General features: G+C 47.0%; 1 protein-coding gene across 6 annotated transcripts in view; it reads right to left on the reverse strand.

Moving 5' to 3' along the window:
• Nucleotides 1-20,947, reverse strand: part of CLIP2 (CAP-Gly domain containing linker protein 2) — a 75,454-nt gene that overhangs the window by 26,793 nt on the left and 27,714 nt on the right. For all 6 annotated transcript variants that reach the window (XM_064677720.1, XM_064677723.1, XM_064677719.1 and 3 more), the window contains 2 exons: nucleotides 11,229-11,767; nucleotides 1,407-1,531 (listed from right to left, as the gene is read on the reverse strand). In XM_064677720.1, the coding sequence (XP_064533790.1) occupies nucleotides 1,407-1,531; nucleotides 11,229-11,767 (664 nt within the window). The remainder of the gene's footprint in view (nucleotides 1-1,406; nucleotides 1,532-11,228; nucleotides 11,768-20,947) is intronic.

Here is a 20,947-nt window from a genome sequence, read left to right on the forward strand (position 1 = left end):
AACAGTGAGAGGCAAAGGAGAAGCCTTTGCACACAGGGCACATACCAAAACAACCTCAGCCAAGATGCTGCAGTTTCAGAAGACAGATGACTTCCAAAAGTTGAATTTTCAAACTACAGCAACAGGGGTGTGAGGATGAGAGGCACAGAGAGCACCCCTGCACTCAGATCTGCCTTTCACACCTTCCACATGCACAGAGACCATAAATCATTTCTGAGCACCCTGAAAATGAAACTTAGAGATAATTTGAAGCGTCTGATAAAGAAAGCAGGGACTTGGATTCACTCCATGATTTATTCTCTACCATCCTGGTTCTTCTTTTTTGAGAACAGGCTGGAACTCTGCCATCTGCTGCCACTCATTTACTGCTGTCTTGCCCTGACATTGAACAAGGCAGCATTTCTCTTAATTAAAATGAAAGCACATGGCTGCTGGACAAGACACAAGAAACCTTTATTACAGAACCTGAGATGTAACAAGGCAGGAACTCCCAGCTCCTCAGTTTCAAAGTTAAATCTCTCCTCTTAAGCCAGATTGCCTTAAGAAGCTCCAAGAAAACCAACAGTATTTCCCACTGAAGGAACTTGTGAAGAACAAGGAATCAGTTCCACTTGCATTTGAAGCAGAGTCAAAGTGCTGCTGCATAACTTGTATTTGAACATCCCCAAGCTCAAGATCTGATGCTGGGGTCATTCCCTTAACTAAATTCAACAGGAACAGAAACAGCTTCCCAATAAGTCTGCAAGATGTCCCTACCTAGTTTTATAGGTACTAACAAAGGCCTTTTTAGGAAAAGAAGATAGTGGAGGTGCCTGTGGAGTCAGAGGTGGTAAGATCAATCAGCAGACAACTGTCACATTATAGAATTAGCACAAGGACAGAAAACAACTACCAATTGTTCTTTCAGATCTCTGGAATTTATCCTGTGAAAGAACAGAATAAAACAATATTAAGCTGAGGAGAAAAGAGTCAAATCTGTGTCTTCTATAGTTCTGACAGGGTGAATTATAAATATAGCTCAAGAAAAAAGTTTATGGGAGGACACGTGTGGGAGAAAGCAGAGCTAATATAATCACAGAACCAATTTCTAGCAAAAACTAAATCCCACTGTAAGTTATCTTCTCTCCTTACTCTCTCCTGTTTCCTGAAGCCACTCAGGTTCCTTCTTCATAGATGTTATCTGATTGTGCTTTAAAAAGCCCCAGCAGTGAGGTTTGTATTGATCTCCCTGCAAGGCCACCCCAAAGCCTAAAAGGCTCAAAACTGGGCTCTTCCTCCCAGCCCACAATGTCCAAGCAAGCACAGCCCTAGCTCTCCTCCCAGCTCCGAGGGCACTTGTTCCCAGCCACCCCAGGAGGTGTGTGGGACCCTCCCTGCCCCAGGCTGGGCTTCAGAGCACACAGTACCTTGTACCAGCCACGGCCCCGTCGTTCTTGCCCAGGGGCTCATCCAGCTCCACACCACACCACTCCCCCTTGGCAAAATCCGTCTCTCCCACGTAGCGAACGACTCCCGTCTTCGTCCCACCGACCTGTCGGAGACAAGGAGTTGAGGGTTAGAGCATGGACAGCAGGGGACTGAAGCTGGGACAAGCATGGAGGAAGGAGGGCAGGACATCAGTACTTTCTGTTTCAGATCTAATGAAAGCAGCAGACAGTTCTCACACCAAGTTCTCCCAGCACTAAAGTTGTCTCTCCGATAACTACAAGCAAATTGATGAGCTCCCACTTCTGGGACTGCCTGCCTGGAAGATGTCAGAGCAAATAGAATGAAAACATATTTCAAGGTGTCAACTAATTGCAGCAAGTTACTTGTGAGGCCAGGAAGGAGTTTAAGCCCTGCAGGCACAGCTCATACCTGCCTTGTGTGAAGAACCACGATCTGCACTGACAGGTTTTCAGCCCTGTGCTCTTCCAGGTGCCAGTTCTGGGCACTGCTGGGACAGGACATCAAAGGGACAGCTGAGCCAGGAAGGCACTCATTGCTCCTTTAGCTTGCTCCCACACAGGGTTTGCTAAGGATGTAGGGAACTGCTCAAAATAGAGCAGTTTCTGTTTTGCACAGAAAAAGCCTCCACTTTTACCTACACTTCCTACAGCAGTTCCCAGCAAGATGCATGGCAGAGGGGCTCAGCTCCCTGCCAGGCTTCCTCCAGCACAGTTTTTTTCCCCCCCTCCATGGAAAATTAGGAATAAATCACACCTGTTCCTCCCACGTGTATAATTAAAGTCTCCAGAGTGCTGAGTAGATTCGAGAAGGGCACAAGTCAGGAACCTTCAGAGCTGTGTTTTGATCACTGCTCTGAGAGCACATGGCACTGAGCAGCAGCTGCCTCTGCACTAAACACCCCTACTTTGACACTTGGGATGAGAAAAAGAAGATGGAAAAAGTAGGAGGGTGGTTCTAAAGGTTCCTACTTCTAGTAAATCAGCATATGATCTAAACCTTTTTTAGCCCATCTCTGCCAGAGCCTAGGTTCAAGGAAGAAAGCTCAAAAATACGTTTAAAATTCAATTTGCCGCTTCATCCTGAATGACTTGCAGTTAGTAATTTTCTTAATATTAAATTTAACATCAACAGGTATCAACAGAGTAATACTCTCCTACAGAAAACAGTGATAGTCAAATGCAGAAATCTCCAGGGCAGGGTTGTTAGATTTACCAACTGTGAATCCCTAAAAGTTGCTTATGCAAAGGAAAGAGAGTTTTCCCAGGCTAAAAATAACTGCACCTTAATGGACTAACCAGCACAGCTCTGAAGTCTGGGTCCTACCTCAAGTCCTGAGAGGCTGCAGCGTGCAGCTTGAGTTAGTCTGGAATTTCTCTCACTAGGGATTCAGAATGCTGCTGCTTATGGAAAAAAAAACCCTTGATGATGTTGTTCTCTTTGCTATATAATAGAGAAAAATATTTGCCAGCAGGAAAAGGATCACAAGGAAGCTTCCTGGTCCTACACTGTGCCCAGGGTAAAAAGCTGACTCAATTTCAGCATTGGGCACTTGGCAAGTTATTGATTTGAACAGTGGAATTCTTTACCAATCACTCACAGTCAAATGCCAGTCCCCTTTTTGATTGCCTTGAGTTTATACAGATGTAGCCCCTTAATATTAATGCAGTGATTTAATGTCATTCTAATACATTTCTTTAGCTGCAAGTTGAACTCAATATAGGTGTCATTAATCTTAATGTCATTTATAAGAACCTACCATTGCTGGTGTGCCCCCTCAATTTTATTTTTATTGAGTCTTAATTCCAGATATTCAGTCATGTTTCCTTCACCAAGCCAGATGATCCCCACAGTCTCATGTAAACCTTATGAACCCCTCCATCAGTGTGACTGGGGGGGGTGTCACACTCCTCTGCCCACATAAAGGACCACTCAGTTATATCCTCATCAATACTATTTGAGGAAGGTGTTTCCATACAGGAGAGTAAAAACCTATCCCTATTGACCTGATAAACACATTATCTGATTATGCCAACACCAAAACTGTGCAGTGAGAGGGTAGGTCACACTCCCATCTGAAAGCTCCACATCAGCCAAGGCTCTAAGTGCAGCTCAGGTCCAACACTCCCCCAAACAGCCACGTGATTCCCTGCTTCCAGAGCAACTCATTCTACTTTCTCTGTCAAGCATTAATTATTCTGCCATCCTCTCTACAAAACACATCCCTGCCATACAGCAACACGTTCCGCCCCAAGCCAGGACAGACACATCTGCTCTGCGACAGCCTGGGCTCCCCACAGAGCCAATATCAGGCTGTCACACTCCCATGTCAGCACTGAACCCTCTTGTTGAGCTTCCCATCTTTTGGCAGGCAGGCAGAAGCTCTGATGGATGGAGAGCCCAGAAAATTCATCCGACTCCAACGTGCAGATTTATCAAGCCCTGATAATCTGCTAATGTCCCTAAAATAAGTGATGCTTTTTGGAAGAAGCCAGCTGGCAGGTTGTGTGTGGAATGGACTCATCAGAACAGAACATTTGCTTCTATCAGACCCTTCAGTAAATCAGAGGTATCACCCTGGGAGAGGGTACAAGGCAGGGAGGTTAGCAATGGCAGGGCATAACTCATGGGAGCACACAGCCATCCCTCCTGCCCATGCCTGGCTTGGATACCACTATCCACAACCCAGGTGTGAACAGCAGCCAACCATGCTTGGCTGCTATGGCATTAACACAACAGCCACCATCAAGCTGCAGATCAGAGGATTTCCTCCCAGAACATCCCAGATTTTCTCTGTGGAGAACCTCTCTGCATCTCTCAACCTGGCACATTAATCAGTCACAGCCACATCTTCAGAGTGAGGCAAGGACAAACTGGAGAGGGCAACCCACCCCTTTGTTCAAGCCCAACACAGCACAGAATTAACATCCATCTCAGTTCAGACACATCATGGCTTTTAGAGTTGACAAGTTTTGCTCAAAAAGGAACAAAACTCCCAAAGTTTTTCTGAGACGCCTTTAATAGTTACCTTACCAAAACCATTGCTGAGATTATTCATGCCCAAGAGAATGGGATTTTACCAAATGTAAAGTGTTAACAGGTTTTTTTGGGAAAAAAAAAAACAAACTCAAACCAAATAACTAACAATAACAAAAATAAACCAAAAAGCAGCTAAAAATAGCTCTTTCTTGAAGCTCAAACAAATGGAAACAATACTGACACAGTAAAATTAGATTTGTTTGTTTGTTTTGGGGAGTATTTTGACCAGCATCAACATTCCAGGTTTCTCCACTTCAGGTAAAAACAGTTCTGATTAACTTTAAACAAGCTTGTGGTGGCCCATCCTCTCCAGTTGGATTTGAGCAGCCTTGGAGCCACACTCCTCTGAGTTCTCGGAATGCTCAAATCAAAGACCATCTTCCTGACTTGTCCCTTTCTCAATGAAACATCCAGTAGTCTCACAAGACAGTTCTGGGCTTGACCTTCACAAGAAAACGAAGTCAGGAGTATTTAGCAGGTCTGAGTCTTAACTGGTGAGTCAGAACAGCACCGTGCACTCATGGAAGGACATCCTGCCAATTGTAGTATCACTAACATCACGTTTTACACTATGCTCCTCTCATCAAAATGACAAAATTGGATCCAGACCAGTATCCCAGGGCTGAAAAGACAATGATGTTAATCCTTCCAGTCACTGTCTTCATCGGAGCTGCAAATACATAATTTGAACTGTTTACCAAATTAGCAGCAGGCCATGTCTCAATCTGGCTGCTGTGAGCCAGGCCCCTCCAGCCTGTGTTTGCCCTTTTCTCCTCACGGACTCCCTGCTCACCCCACAGCAGCTTCTTGCTCCCAGCAAGAACCTCTTGGGAGCTGCCATCACCCCAAGGCCTGTGGGCAACCCTCTGCTTCAACACCCTCCAATACTGCTCAGTGAGAACAGAAACACAAAGTTCTCTGTGTCATCCAGGCCAGCAGGGACTGTCCCCCACCACGTCGTGCATGTTCAAGGGTCAGCAGTGGCTGAGGCACCTGCCTGAGCACATCCCCACAGAGATGATGTTTGCTCCCTGCTTAAAATTCTAGTTTGCCCCTTGAAGTTATTTTGAAAGCATTTCCACAAGACAGTGCTGCTGAGCAGAGGGGGAGGTGGGAACACTGAGTGCCTGGCACATGGACATGCCTTCCCTGCAGGGCTCCTGCCCCGAGCCCTGGCAGAGCTGTGAGGCTCTCCCACTGCTCACCTGTGGGAAGAGAAAGGAAGGGGATGAGGGGAAAGGGCAGACACAGGACACTTGCTTTTTACCCTGTGGACCTTCAACTACTTCCCATGTGCAGCACATCAGCTTATTCCACCCTGTTACTGGATGATACCAACAAGAACTTGGAAATCCCCTTTACTGGACAAGTGCTGCTTGCTCCAGTTTGAGCTGTACCTGCAGGCTGTATCCAGCTTGTAAACTGGAGCAGCCATCCTTTCCCTTGAGGATAAATGGAGGGGTTTTTCCTCCTCCCCTACACTCATCCACTCAGACAAGGAGCCTATTTCTAGCCCAACTTGAGAGAGGCAGGAGTTGTGTTTTCCCACCACACATAATTTAGGTCTTCCAAAAGCACTGATGGCAGAAAATTACTGTATAACACTTGATTTACAGAGGGTGATTTTGGCAGCAGCACAGGGATGTGGGTCCAGCCATTACAGATCACTTGAAATAATGACCTGTAAATACAAGGAGGTAAATGCACACACCTATGAGAAATGTGGCCATCACTTACTGGGGCCAGTGTTCAGGAGCTGGTGGGAAGCTGGAGGTGTAGCTTGTGGTCAGGTTTACCTATAAATACAACTTACTTCAGGTGCCATCCAACCATCAGCAGTTTCATCTGATCAGATAAACACCATGTCACCTGGGAGTACCAGAACTGGCTTTTAGGGTGAGGGGAGAGACAGACAGCCACGAATTACAGGCCAGCCCTCTGTGTGTGAAGCTACAGGAATTTTTATAGTTTCTTTTAATCCAACCACTTATCTCTGTGCCTTCCCATCCCCACAGCACAAGTCAGCATTGCACAGCAATGAATCTGACAGCCCTGCTGATGCAAGACATTGCTGTGCATTTATCTGTCAGGCACCAGCGAGAAAATAATGTCCTAGGGAGGTGGTGTAAGAGGAAAGCCTGGAATTACAGCATCCCCTCCTGGGGCTGTCTTGGATACAAAGTCCACCCACATTAATAACACAGTTTGCTCCACCACAGGCCACTTACAGCTCCTATTTAATGACAGACATTGCACTCAGCAGACAAGGGCCAGGCGATGCCTCAGCCCAAATGAATGGTTAGGAGGGTGTGTGCACAAAGAGCCTCAAAGGGTTCATGTGGCCACAGGGCAGGGCAGTCGCTTTGGGCTATTTATTTCCCTCTTTGTTTCACTGCAGTCCCAGGAAATCACGGAAACACAGGATGGTTTGGGTTGGAAGGGACCTTAAAGCTCATCCCATTCCACCCCCTGCCATGGGCAGGGACACCTTCCACTAGCCCAGGTTGCTCCAAGCCCCGTCCAACCTGGCCTTCCAGGTCCAACACTTCCAGGGATGGGGCAGCCACAGCTTCTCTGGGAAACCTGTGCCAGGGCCTCACCACCCTCACAGAGAAGAATCTTTTCCTGATATCTAACCTAAACTCTGTCAGTTTGAATCCATTCCCCCTTGTCCTGTCACTACACACTCTTCAGCAACCGCCTCCTACAGCAAGGAAAGAGCTCCAGCCAGGAGTCCTGAATGGTTTCCTGTCTCCTGAATCCTGCAAACAACCAGAACACTGCACTTCCCACTGCCTGTCACAGACCTCCACAGGGACAGAGATCCATCACTCCCACACTCCCATGCAAGGTCTGAGGCTCTGTTGTACTGCTACACTCTCTGGTCATGACACAGCAGTTGATGGTCTCCTTATGGATGGAGCTGCAGGCAGGCAATGGAACACTTAAAAACACCTTTCCTGAAAAATCCTGCCTTGGCAGAGCTACAGAATAGGGTCATTCCTTCTTTACTGCCTGGTTTGCAATAAAGGAATATGTCTGGTGGTTGTTTGTGAAGTCCACACAGGAGCATTGCTGCACCTCTCAGACCCTGCAAACTGGGAGAGCTCCAATGGTTAACCAGGAAAAACAGGGCAGGAATCCTTCCTTCATGACACCTCACATGCCTTCACAGCAGCTATGCTTTTGTCTCAGTCACTGAAACAGCTCAGAGAGCTTGTGGCAGCAAAGCAAGGAGCTGTCTCTGCCCAAGGAGAAGGGGTTAGGCTGGAATTCTCCTGGCCAGGGAGCTTCTCATCAAATGGTTCCTCACTCAGGTGGCTTTCTGCAGCTCTGGGTTGGCCAAGCAGGGCTGGGACAGGAGTGTGCAGGGGGGATGCTGAAGAAAGGACATGATTAGTTTATCCCGGCCCTTAAACAGCCTTGTTTATCACTACATTTTTGTACTGAAGAGCACAATCCTAATTAGGAGACAGAAGGATGGCTGAAGGGCAGAATACCTCTATTAAGAGGATTTTTTTGTTTTAATTATTTTTTATTTAGACTGACATACAGTACAGCCACCTTCTTACCAACCTTCTTCAGAAAGCAACCACATCTAGGGTGGAATGAGTTCAGCTACTGACAAAGCCCCCCCCCATCCAAAGAATTTTCTCAGAAAAAAAAAAAAAAAACAGCAGAAATTCCCCCCAGGCAGAAAATGGTCAACTGCTCCATTCCTCTGTTTCCATCCCTTCTTCCCCTGCAGAAAGGCAAAAAGCCAGCCTCACTTAACAGAACTCCAGCAATTAACACTATTTGGGAAGTTCCATTCTCACTAAAGCAAAGGTTAATTGTTCCACATTCATTTGTCAGACTTCAAGAGATGAGTTCTACAATATTAGGGTGGGGTTTTCATCTCTTTAATGCAATTTTTACATCTCCAGGAAAAAGTCTGAGTTAGAGTGTGCCAAAGGCAAATATTATCTAACTCTTCTAATGGAAAGCTAAAAGTCACATTTTGCAACTGCTGGAGAGGCAGAAAGGGCCTTGGAACAAAGTCATTGAAAAGCAAAAATGTCTTCAAGCTATAATAGACTTTAATGAAGTTAAAGAAAGGCACCATCAGGAAATGACCAGACTGCAGAGAGCCAGGTGTCCATCTGGCAGACCTGGAAGGGTCCTCTGCAACCTTGTGCTCCATCCCCTGAGCAATCACTGCAAACACGTGTCCTCCCTCACTTGAAAAGCCTCTGGTGGATCCCATCTGCCTAAAAGCCACCCTCAAATAAAAAGACAGTCTTTCAGAAAGGCAAAGACTAAGAGTAATAAAGACAACTAAAACTGCACCAATCCCTAGAGGACAAGAGCAAAGATTTGCTCGGGGAATTTGAGGCAACTCAGGTTAATTCAGAATTATTGTTTATGTATTCAAACACCAAACATGATTAACTGACATCTCCATTACTAAAAAAAAAAAAAAAAAAAAAAAAGCCAGCTGCCAAGCCAAGCACATGTGAATGAAGCATAACAGCAAATTATTTCTTCTTGTTATCTGTTCTTTTCCTGGATCTCCATGACTGTGTGCAAACAATTCCTGATGTTGCTGTAAGCTGAGCATTCCTGCTAGAGCCAGTGAAAGGCTGAGCTCATTCCAGACTCGCTCTTTTGGAGCTATTTATTACACTAACAAATCATAGCACACACTTTATCTAATAACATTGGAGGGGGGATAAATTAGCAGGGAGGGAGGGATTTTAAGGATGCACTTTCATTAAAAACAAACAAAACGCAAAAACCACCCCCAAAACACAACTGAACAGAAGCCAAGGGGAGAGATGCCAACAGGCTGTATTGCCTGGCTATGCCAAAATCTCAATCTGTGTGGGCCCCACTGAGGTGAGCAGAGTGTTCAGTGGACAGATCCTGTCTTGGTGAGCTTATGGACAGGAGAAGAGAGGGGTTAAACAAGTCTGGAGAAGGTTATTCCATTGCCTGGCTGGTTCAGAAAGAACAGAGCCAGGTTTACCACAGATTTTACATTCTGTAGTTTACCTTCTATGACTGCTGCTACCAAAATCTTAAGTTCTCACCTGAGCACTCCCCCCACTCCCTGCAACAGGTAAAGGAGAAAATGGGAGCAAACAAACTGATCAAAGGAAGACAGATCCCCAGGGTCATTTTTCCCCACATGTGGCTGCTTTAACACACCAACATGAACCATCAGTGCTCGCTTAAACAGAGAACAGTGGTGCCACATTTCCCTGCCCACCCTGTCCTGGGCAGCAGGGAAAGCAGCAGCTTTGCTCCCACCAGGGATGGGGAGAGAAGAGAGGCAGACTGATAAAGTAAGCAAGCAGACAGACCCTTGAGGATATGTCAGCTCCTGCTGTGACACAGAATGCCATGCACATTTTGGGGAAAATTTGAGAAAGTAAAACTCTCATCTCTACAAACCTACATGTTCACAGTAGGTTTACTAACCATCAATCAGTGGGCACAAGCAGAACCAATCTTCCCTTTCCTTCCTCTGAAAATAACCAACTTTAAATTGTTTATACTTTATTTCCCACTAAAATGAAAACTATTGGACAACCCAGCAGTTGTCCCAAAAGGACATTTGAGACTGGCTCTGACAGTCCCTGCACACACTCCTGATTTACATTGGCTGTGGAGCCAGTTCTACCAAACCCCTGTCATTAAACAGATGTCCAGTCTGTCTAAACTCTCCCACTACCACTGCTGGTATTGGAACCAGGTGCCCAAAAAAGGAAACACTGTGTAGATAACTTTAAATGGGAGCCAGATTACCCAGGATGTGAAAAGACTCACCCTCTGCAACCTGTCATCGCTGTTGGTCAGTCACCCTCAGCTTTTAGATCCAGGGATGTTACTGGGGATACAATCACAACAGATCTGTGCTCAAATGCCTGGCTCTTCTAATATTTGATATCACAATATGCACCTACACACTAACAAAACTAAACTCTCTTCCAGAGCTGCAGCACAGAACTCAGTCTTCCTGGCTTTGACATCTTCCTTTTCCATCTCCACAAAAGCACTACTCCTTTGCTAGGACATAACTGGTGACAAGCTTGCTGGCAAGCTTCCAGTAAGCCATTCCTAGTGCAAGTGTGGCATTTTGGCTTAAAGTCATCAGGTACTCTATTTGAGATAATGAAAATAACAGAAACCAGGTGTGAGAACCCACCCAGTGATCTCTCCCGAAATCCTCCCTTTCGTAAAAGTGATTGCAAGTTCACTTCTGTACAGGAAAGGACTTAATGTCACATCTGACATATAAAAACTGAACTACCAAAGGAGAGATTCTTGCAAATCCTTGCAGAGTATGTACAGCAACAAGAGACACTGCTGCAAATTCCTCAAAAGCCCCAATAATACAGACCATTATGGAGTATCACTGGATTAGGACACAATAATCAATGATTCTTCTATTTCCCTCATGTTTCAGTTGCTCTCTCCAACCTCATTTCACTGCTCAGGACTTCAATACAAGAGGTGCTCTGGAACAAATTCTCTTGCACCAATGTGAAAGACAGACAAATCCAGAAGATGCAGCATCCCAAATAAAAGTGAACACGGAAGTTTGATGCCTGCTTGGCCCAGGCATCTCCCAAGACCACATTCCATCCCACACCTCACCACCAACCGTGTCCTCCTTTTGGGTCATCCTGAACCCGACCAGGAACGCTCAGGGAGGGGACAAATCCTTGTCAAAGGGGGTCCCCCCGTGATCAACTCACCAGCACACGATCTCCAAGCCGTAAGTCCTTCTCCCCCTTTTTCACAGACCCGCTGTCCGAGAGGTTGGATCCGGACTCGTTGCCCGTCTTCATGGCGCTGTTGAGGACGCTCTCCCGCAGCGGGATGACGCGAGTGGAGAGAGGCGGCGTGGCCGTCCCCGAGTGCAGGGACAAGTTCTGAGCCGTCAGCGAGTCCACGGAGGGGGCGTCGCTGCCCGAGCCCTCGGCCACCGGCTGCCGCGTCAGCTTGGACGGTCGCGTAAAAATCCCCTGCAGCGGCTGGCACTCGAAGTACCGCACCCCCCCGACGGAGCCGTCATTCTTACCCACAGGGTCATCCAGAACAACCCCTGCCCACTGGCCCGGAGCAAACTGCGTCTCCCCAAGATACTGGATCACTCCTGGCTTCACTCCGTTCACCCAGACGCGTTCGCCCACCACGAAGTCTCCCAGGAAATCATCGCCCACCTCGGCGACCTTCGAACCCGACTTCTCGGTGCTGGCGGTGGAGGCGGGACCCTGCTTGTGCAAAGGTGAGCCTGTGAATCAAGGGAAAAGAGGTTTTGGTACGAGGAGGAATCCTAGAAGGCAGCCAAAACACCAGGAAAGGTCAATTACAAAAAGGAAACATCTGGGACAACAACTTCGGTTGCAGGTTTACACTCGGTGAAGGTTAAGCCCGAGCGACCCCGTTACTCACACATCTTCCTTGGCAGGAAAGCAAATCTGCACAGAAACCTCCACCTGCTGCCCAGTTTCTGCAGGTTTCACACAGAACACAGAGACAACCCCATGTCTTCACCCTCCTTTACAATGCCCACCTACCCCAGCCCAGTCACAGCCCCAGAGGGAATTCTGCGTGGCAGCAACTAGTGCAAATAAACTCGAAAGCACAGGAGTGGTGGGTAAGTGCTTATGGATCAAAAGGAGCCCAAGGAACTGCTGCTTTGAAAAATAATTCCAGACTCATCCTTTTACAAAAAAAAAAAAAAAAAAAATATAAAAGAAGAAAATAAAAATGAGTGAGGCACTGATGTTTTAGTACCTGGCGCTATGAGAACTCCCTGTGTGTGGATCCAGGAAGCACTGAGAGTCCCACTGAGGGCACTAATGGCTTCTGTGGGACCACAGAGCTGCCTTCACAAATTCCTTGCTTTCCCCAGCTGCTGCTGTGCCCTTTGCTGGAGCAAGCCCAGCAGTGAGCAGACACCTGGGGTACATTCAATATAAACAGCATCTCTCTAAACAGGAAGCATCTACAAACCTTCATGCACGGCCTTCCAGGGCCGTAGATTGGACACTGAACTCCATAAAACCAGCAATAAAGAGCACTCTTATTGCAGCATCAGCCCTCCAGCAATGCTCTGCTGCCTTGGAGAAGGAAAACTGCAAGGATGCTGGAATTCACTGTCCTGTTCACACTCTCCAGCACACCCTTGATTGGCCAAACTCCCCATAACACACAAGAAGACCCTTAAGTATGTGACTGGTGTCTGAGTGGGAACAGAGTCAACTGAAGCAAACAAGAAGCAGTGACTCAACTCTTGCTGACCTCAGTGCCAAACTCTCTTATCACAAACTTTGGGCCCCAGGGGAACAAATGACAAGGACATGTGGACTTCATTAAAAAAGGGGGAGGTTAAGTAAAGCCCCAAAAGAAACCACACATGGAGGAAATAAGCTTGCAAAATAAGATCCAGCAAGTCATACACCACAGACCTTCAGTCATCCTCAGCTCTCAGTAGCACTGAGGTCCCACACAGCTGTGTAGGGGGTGTTGTGCAGGAGACTTGCACAATAAAAGCTACCTGGACTCTTTAGTAAAACTTTAAGCTGAAATTTCTGGGTGCCACCAACCAGAAATGCCTAAAGCACACCCAGGAAGGAGTTTTTACTGCCAGAGAAGGCTGACAGAGGACACCCAAAGCAGCTGCAGAGACAAGCCAAACTTGAGTGCTTCTGTGAAACGAACTGTGAAACTTGTTCAGCCTCAGCCATCACTGTGGCTCAGTCCACAACACTTCAACAGCTCTTTCACAAGTAATGGGCTTGACAGATCAGGCTCAGCTCCTAGAAAGCCTGAAAAACATAAAAGGTCTCAAAGCAAGATACTTCAAAGCCTTGCAAAAGGTCTAACATCAGAAGAAAGAAAAGAGCACCAGGACTTCAGCAAATAGCTTAAGAACTTAGTTTCTGCTAAAACTGATTAAGAGTTAAGAGAGATGAATATTGACACTTTGGTTCACATTAGACTCCAGAGCCAACACTTGCCCATTTCTATGGCATAACTGCAGCAGTTTGTGGCTCCTGGAAGTCAGCAGGACTTCTGCCTGGTCTAAACCTTATCTGAACAAGGAGAGAGCAGTAGATAAGGCATGACTGTACAAACTCCTTTCATGAACAGGATCTCCTCCAACCTGCTCTCTGGGCTTGGTGGGCTGGGGCTGGAACAACTCTTGAGAAGATCAGCCAAAGGGGGCATGCACAGCACTGCACATGGGGAGTGTCCAAGAGACCCATGATGGGCTCAGGAAGGGCAGTAACAGAAATACTGTTCCCAACTGAAAAGGTTGGTGGCAACAAGGACTGTGGTGCTCCCAGTGGAGCTCAGCCAGCTCCCTGGGAGAAACCTTCTCCCTTGGGTCCTGCTCTGAAAGTTTTCCTCCACCTCACATCTTCTTCATTAACTTTTTTTTTGGGGGGGGGGGGGGGTAAATGTCTGACATTCCAGCTTCATCTCAGTCTCATAAATGACAATATGCCAAGATGAGCTCCATCAGAGGGACAGCACTACATCCAAGAAACAGCTTCACCTTAAGAAATGAAAACCAAAGGCTATAAGGATGCTTAGAGCTTTCCATCTTTACAGAAGACATCAAATATAAAGGAGTGGGAAGGAATCGGGGCTCCATAAGCAGAAAATAAGGCCACCTTTGTCATTTCAATGCTTAATAGCACAAGAGAATAAAGCAGCCAGATTAGGAACCAACGAGTCATATTTTAAAAAGACTCTAAGTTTAATAACCATAGATGGCTACAGAGGTTTATTGCCAAAAACATCTGTGACAGGTATGTCTCTCCTATCACGGGTATAAGAATAAATTAAATCAGAAACACAACTTACAGCCTGTTTTCATGCTCAGCAGAGTGCCCCAACACGCAGATCTCATGGCACTGACATGTGACACACCGTGCCAAGGACAGCCAAATTCAACCTACTGTACAGGGAACTGTAATCACATGAAATCTGGGGGGCTCTGCATCCATATTCACAAAAGATGAAAGCTGTTTTTCTAGTCTTACTGGAGCCCGACTTTGGGCACACTGGCAGTTCTTTATTACAGGGTTTGGCTAATGATCAAGATACAGGTCACATTAGCTCTCACAAACACCTCTGCAACGTGGCTGGGATAAGCAAACCCTTCAGCAGCAAAGCCCAAGCAAAGAAAGGCAGGAAGGCTGCCCAAGGCTGAACAAACACCACAACAGGATTTAAAACCACATCCAGACTCACCGTGTTCCACTGCAAGAGCAAACACCCTCAAAACTGACTCAGAAAAAAAAAAAAGAAACAGAACAGTTCATTTGGTTCGTGGTGCAACGTTGTGTTCCCCCAAAAAAGCCAAGATTTTAGTGAAACTTTACACACTGTTCATTTTAGGTGCCTGTCTGACAGGCAGGGCTGCTGAACTACAGTAATTACAACTCCTCAGGGAAACGATCCCATTCCAGGCTCCCAAGCAGTGCAGGCAGAAGCATCGTTATTCCTGAGTATGAGGTGAATTATTCAAAATTATAAATGTAAGTGAGGAACTGCCTGAAGGTTCACCTTCTTCATTATGGCCATCTAGTAGAAACTTGGTGTTTTACATGACCTTCACTGCCCACATATGGAATAACCACAGAGCAGTCAATGGGCTTTTGTGCACCAGGTTTTCAGAGAAGCCAAGAGTCACCATGGTCAAGCTCAACTCATTCTTCATGGCTTTAGGTCTGAGGGACCCATTATCTAGATGGCCAGACAGCACCCAGAGTAGTCCAAGTAGACTAAGTTCTGATCCTCCTCGGTGGGTACCTGGTCACCAGCCTTTCAGAAGGCAAAGGGTAGCAGTGAATAAATAACCTGTCTTCAATCCCATGGTTATCTTAGGATAGCCCAAAACAGACATGGATGGCACTGCTCTGACAGACCTGACATCTGGAGTCACCCACTCTCCAAGCACCTCTTACAGCATAAGGGAAAGTCACCCAAGAGGATTACCACCCAGGATTCCTGAGCTTTCCCAGTCTATAGGCACCGAGGGAGCTGGTCTGTGCCTGTGTCACTTGGATTTGCTGTTTCTGGAAATGAAAAATCATCTTGTTCTAGTCAGACTCCCCAGATAAACACCAGCAAGTTCCAAGAAACTCACTAACAGCAAAGCAAGGGTCCAAATCTAAGGTATGAAACTGAGAAGAGTTACACTAGAGAAACACACCCAACAAAACATAAACAGAGTGTTTTCTACTCCAACCCTGCCATTACCTGGTGATGCCCATCAAGAAGCCACAGGAACTCTCTGAATGTCACTATCAGGCACCTAACTCAGCAGCTCACCTGGAAGCCAGCGATGGGGAAAGCTCTTCCTGCTTGGCCCAGGAGGATGTCCCTGTGCTGCTCAGCCCAGCACAGACCTCACTTGCTACCCAGGACTGTGACAGCAGCTCCTGCCTCCCCCTCTTGCTGGGACCAGGCTCTGAGACACAACAAGCAGTGAGCAGGATCTCTTCCACTTGGGCTTTGCAGCTTTACAACCCTATTGTGTTCATTAGCCAGCTCATTCTTTTCAGTTTAAATGGTTTTCCTGTAGGTCACAGTGTTCAGGGCTGAACAACAACCTGTAAATCAAAGTCACACGCGGCATCCACTAAATGCACATCTTATCCAGCTCCAGTCTCTATTTTCCCTTTGGTTTTCACAAAGCCCACATATGATGCATTAACCACCACTGTGGCAGACCTGGTGCTTAGGACCCATTCTGCAAACTCATCCCATCAGTTTTAGGGGCCCAGAGTGACAGGGTACCCCACACTGACAGGGCACCAATACTCCAGGAGCCAAATTACAATCAGCCAAGAGCTGGAGAGGTTAAAGGTTTAACTGAAGTTTCAGCCTGTTCACATGGCTCCTGTTACCGTGTCAATGAAAGCCATGTGTCCAAAATCCATGGAAGAACAAGGACTTCTGCAAGCAGAGCACGGACTCCTCCAGCTCATGGAAATGTCTGCTGTGGGAAGGGGTGAGCAGAAGCTTTGTACAGTAAAGAAGCAAGAAAACCCCCTTCAAGAAAGCTCTGGAAGTTGAAGCAGGAGGATCAGCAGGAATAACCTTCTCTGCAGGATCCCCAACAAGACATTCAGCCTCATGCTATGTTTAAGTGCCATCCACATTCACTGAATCCATACATCCCCTTACTCCCTCCACGTCTTTCGACCTCCCACAGCACTCCAGTTGCTCATTTCTTATCACCAGGCAATTGAAACAAAGGGGAAAGGAAACTTGTTTCTAAAGTGGAGGAGGGAGAGGAAGAGAGGAACAGTTTAGCATGAGAAGCAGTGCACAGTGAGTGCTGCCCGTGTATTTCCTACTCCCTGCAGAACTCTTTTGTAGTCTTACTGCTCCCGAGACACATGCCAGGCACCCCAACTGCCAAAGGACTCAGAAATGCAACAGCCTGTTGGGTTGCCATGGGAATCAGGAGACAGGCAGTTAATTGATAAAATGGAGGCACATTAGATTTAAAAGAAAGAGGGGGGAGGGGGGGAAAAGAAAAAAAAAGAGATATACCAGAGTAGCATCTCATGCCAGGAAGGGAGGGAGAAACGAGAACAGATGATATTTACCAAAGGGCTTTACATTGCCCCTAGGAGAGGTCTTTTCTATTTTCATTTTCAGAGGTTTTTGCCCTCAAACCCCCACCACATCACAAGACAGCCTGACATGCAGCACAGAGCTGCCCATCCACTCCCAGGCTGCATTCCCTCTCCATGGCAATCAATAACCTTCTCATCCACTAACCAGCAAGAAAAGCTGCACCAGCCTGGCAGAAGTGTCACTGTCACAAGACCTGAAGACATTTCACCCTTGTGTCACTGGCCCGTGCTGTAGATGCCACTAACCTGTGACAGGACAGCCACCCATGCAGCCTGTGAGCATCTCAAAGTGCAGCCCTGCAACCAAAGCAGTCAAAAGGCTTTTGGTATCAGCTCTGCCCCTCCCAGCCTGGGCAGGGCTTCAGGACAGTCCCATGACCAGGGGACTGTAATGCCCATTTGAAGCCAAGACAGATTTTGTCAGCTGGAAAACCCCACTGCTGGCCACAGGGGTGCCAGCTAAAAGGAATAATGCCTGGTTTTCCTGCCACATGGATTAGGTAAGAGCCTCAGAGGCACTGGGGCAGCCTGGCTCACTGCTGGGTTCAGTGCTCAGATGAGGTGGGGATGACAGTCAGACACTGCCCCTACTCAGGCTGCAGCCTGTGCTCAGGGCACCAAACATTTGTGGTGGATGACACTTTCCTGTCCAACAGATCACCACAGTCCTCTCTGCAGGCTGAAGGTGTAAGACAACAGGGTGCTGCCCTTATAACCACACAGCTATCAGCTCCTGGTGCAGTGGTTTTTACCTACTGCTTTACACTGCAATTACTATAAACTTACCTGGGTCTGTTTATAGAGAGCCATCTCATCTCCAAGCATAATGCTACAGAAATTCACTGATGGAGAACAGAGCTGATCAGAGCTTCCCCTCAGAGAAGGTAAGGGAGGACAGTCCAGAGCATCTGCTATCAGACTCAAGCCTCAGTCCCTACGACCTACAGCAGCTGGTCTACCAGGTAAGAGAGAAGGCACAACCTGCTGCACCTCCAGGAGCTGCCACCTGCCCAGGGGGACAGGGATTCTCTTCCCTTGGCAGCGTCAGGAGCAGCCACACAGGCAGGGACAGGGCCTCCCACGGGAGAAGGGCTGGTACCTGCTGCCTCCACAGCACTCTGGGATGGTGAGGCCTCACCACATGGAATTTCTAGGCTCCCACACAGGGACTGGAACTTCTCTAAGCAGCTTGGATTACACAGACATGACGCTGTTGGCAATCAAGTGAAAGCCAGCCCACTCTGCCATACCCAAATTCAAATGATCGAGCATAGCAACGAAGCAGCTGTTTTCTGCAAGATTTATCACGGCCCTTTCAAGCAAAAACAGAGAGGGAAGAGGTGCCTGCGAGAGAAAGCGATGCTTTGCAGGCGATAGCTGACTGCCTGGCAGCACACTGTGGGAGGAAGGAGCCCCAGAGATTTATGGCTGACTTGGAAACAACGACTGAAAGCTCTGCAAGTTCAAAGCTGAAAAGCTGGGGCTGTAATCTGGCACAGAGGCGAGCTCTGCATCTGGCACCCTGGAAATCTACTGCCCCTGCAGTTCCCCTGGAACAGCCCCCATGGCGTGGATATTAAGATGTGATACAACTCCAGCATCACTGGCTTTAGCTCCTTTGAAGGGAGGAGACAATCAGAAAGACACCTGTGACAAGGAGGAGGAGGAGACAGCAAGAAAGTGAATGAGAATTATGACTGAGCGAGCAAAACCCAGCGAGAACCACTGCAAAGCTGCCTCGCACTGAACGCAAGGAGGTGCCCACTGAGGCCCATATTTGCCTTCAGAGGGGCAGCTGGGAAAAGCACTGAACCTCAGACAGACGTCCCAAACAAAGGCTTTCTTATAAAGGTCTCATTCAAGAGGCTGACTGGTACGAAATCTGCTCTGCCACAGGCGAGACGCACGTTCCCGGTGCCCACTGGAGATGGGAGGGGTGGAGGACCCAGGGGTTTACATTAGATCAGATCCAGTGTAATTCTGAAAAGAAACAAACAGCAAAGCTATGTATTTAGGTGTGAGGATTTGAAGTTGTTTTTTTTTCAAATAAACAATGGTATTCAACAAGATATGCAAAGCAGACTGGTTTCGGCAGCACAGGGCACAAGGGAGGCGAGTGACTAGTAGAAAATGCACAAGGTTTCTTTCACTGAGGGATAATTAACTTGCAGCATATGGATGGATCTGTTCATCTCAAGATTACAGTCTTAATTTTTATATAATTATTATTTTTAAAACCGTAAGTATATTCATTCAACATTCATGCTTCAATACACTATTTAACATTTTTTTTTTAGTCTTAAAATAGGGCCCATCTATCATCTCTGGAGCAGCCCCCTGTTTTCCCAGGATATAATGAAAACAAAAACCCCACAATTTTAAGGGTGTTGCAGGTTTAACAAAAAGAATGGAGCACCCTTGTCTCCTTCCCCAGCTTGTGCCAACCCCCATCTTTAGAAATAACTTACAGACACATTTGAAAAACTAGAGTTAATAAACCTTGGGTTACTATGTTAAACTAACCCCGTGTGCATTACAAAATAACACAGGCTTCATTCTTCCTTAAATAAATAATAAAATCACTTCCAATAGAGAATATTCCACTTGGAACCATTATTCACTTTACTCACCACAGCTTATTCTAAGTAGAAAATATAGTTTTCCATTCAAACAAGCCATCAGCTGTAAAGATTCACTAAGTCCTGTCCCACTATGTTAAAGTAACCCAGTGTGTGTTACAAAATAATACAGGTTTCATTCTTCCTTATATAAGTAATATAATCACTTCAGCTAGAGAATGTTCCACCTGGAAACATTACTCACTTTATTCACCATAGCTTGCTCTGAATGGGAAACTATATTTTCTAGTTAGTCAATCTTTACAGCTAAAGGCTTGTTTAAGTCCTGTCCCACCAGCCCCACATCCAAACTGGGTTAACCTTGCCCAGACTGGTGTGACTACTACGAGACTAAAAAGAGCATTAGAAAGCAGCCTGGGGTAGCCCATGAGACAGCCCTGAGAGAAGGAACATCAACTGGGAGAGAAATACTTACAGGGAAGGCTCCTACCTGGCACAATGAGCTTCCTTCCAGCAGCCCAAGCGACGCACCGTGTCGCACAACTCCCCCTGAACCACCAGCACTCACGCGCGTCCCCGGCTCCCTGGCTGCGGAGCTGCAGTCACACCATATGTTCAGTTCTCTATGAATCTAGCACAAGGCTGGCTTCTCGGGGTCTTTTCTTTCCAGAGAAGCAGGGAGAGGCTCGGGAAGGAGCCCAGCCCCAGCCCGCCGTGCCCACAGAGCCCGGCGCGCACACACGTGCACAGCTGTGCGTGGTTCCTCGGGCTGGGGGAATCTAAGGCACAAGTGTGGTTTCAGGGGTGTTATGAGGGAAGTGAGGACAGCTGCTCTCAGTGAGCTGATCCAATGACAAAAAAAAGAGAGAAAAGGAGGCAGACACAGGTCTTTAATGAGACATTTATAAACGATTTCCCAGGCAGAGCACTGGCACGGAGAGAGGAGCAGTCTCGGGACACCTCCTGAACTGGAGAAATTTATCTTGAGCACCAAACAACTATAAGGAGCAGCCAAGCAAAGCACAGTGCTCTCTCACCACCAGAAGAAAAAAAAACCAAACAAAACACAACAATCAAGCAGCAGGGTTTTGATATTTCACAGCCTTTTTAAGTGTAGGAATTTTGCTTGGGCATCATTCCCACATAAAACCCACTTGGATGGACTCTGGTGCCATTGCTAACCAGCTATGGCACTGACAGGAAGAGATGAGCAGCCAAGCAGTACAT

Source organism: Pseudopipra pipra, chromosome 21 (assembly GCF_036250125.1).
Source record: "Pseudopipra pipra isolate bDixPip1 chromosome 21, bDixPip1.hap1, whole genome shotgun sequence".
Lineage (NCBI taxonomy): Eukaryota > Metazoa > Chordata > Aves > Passeriformes > Pipridae > Pseudopipra > Pseudopipra pipra.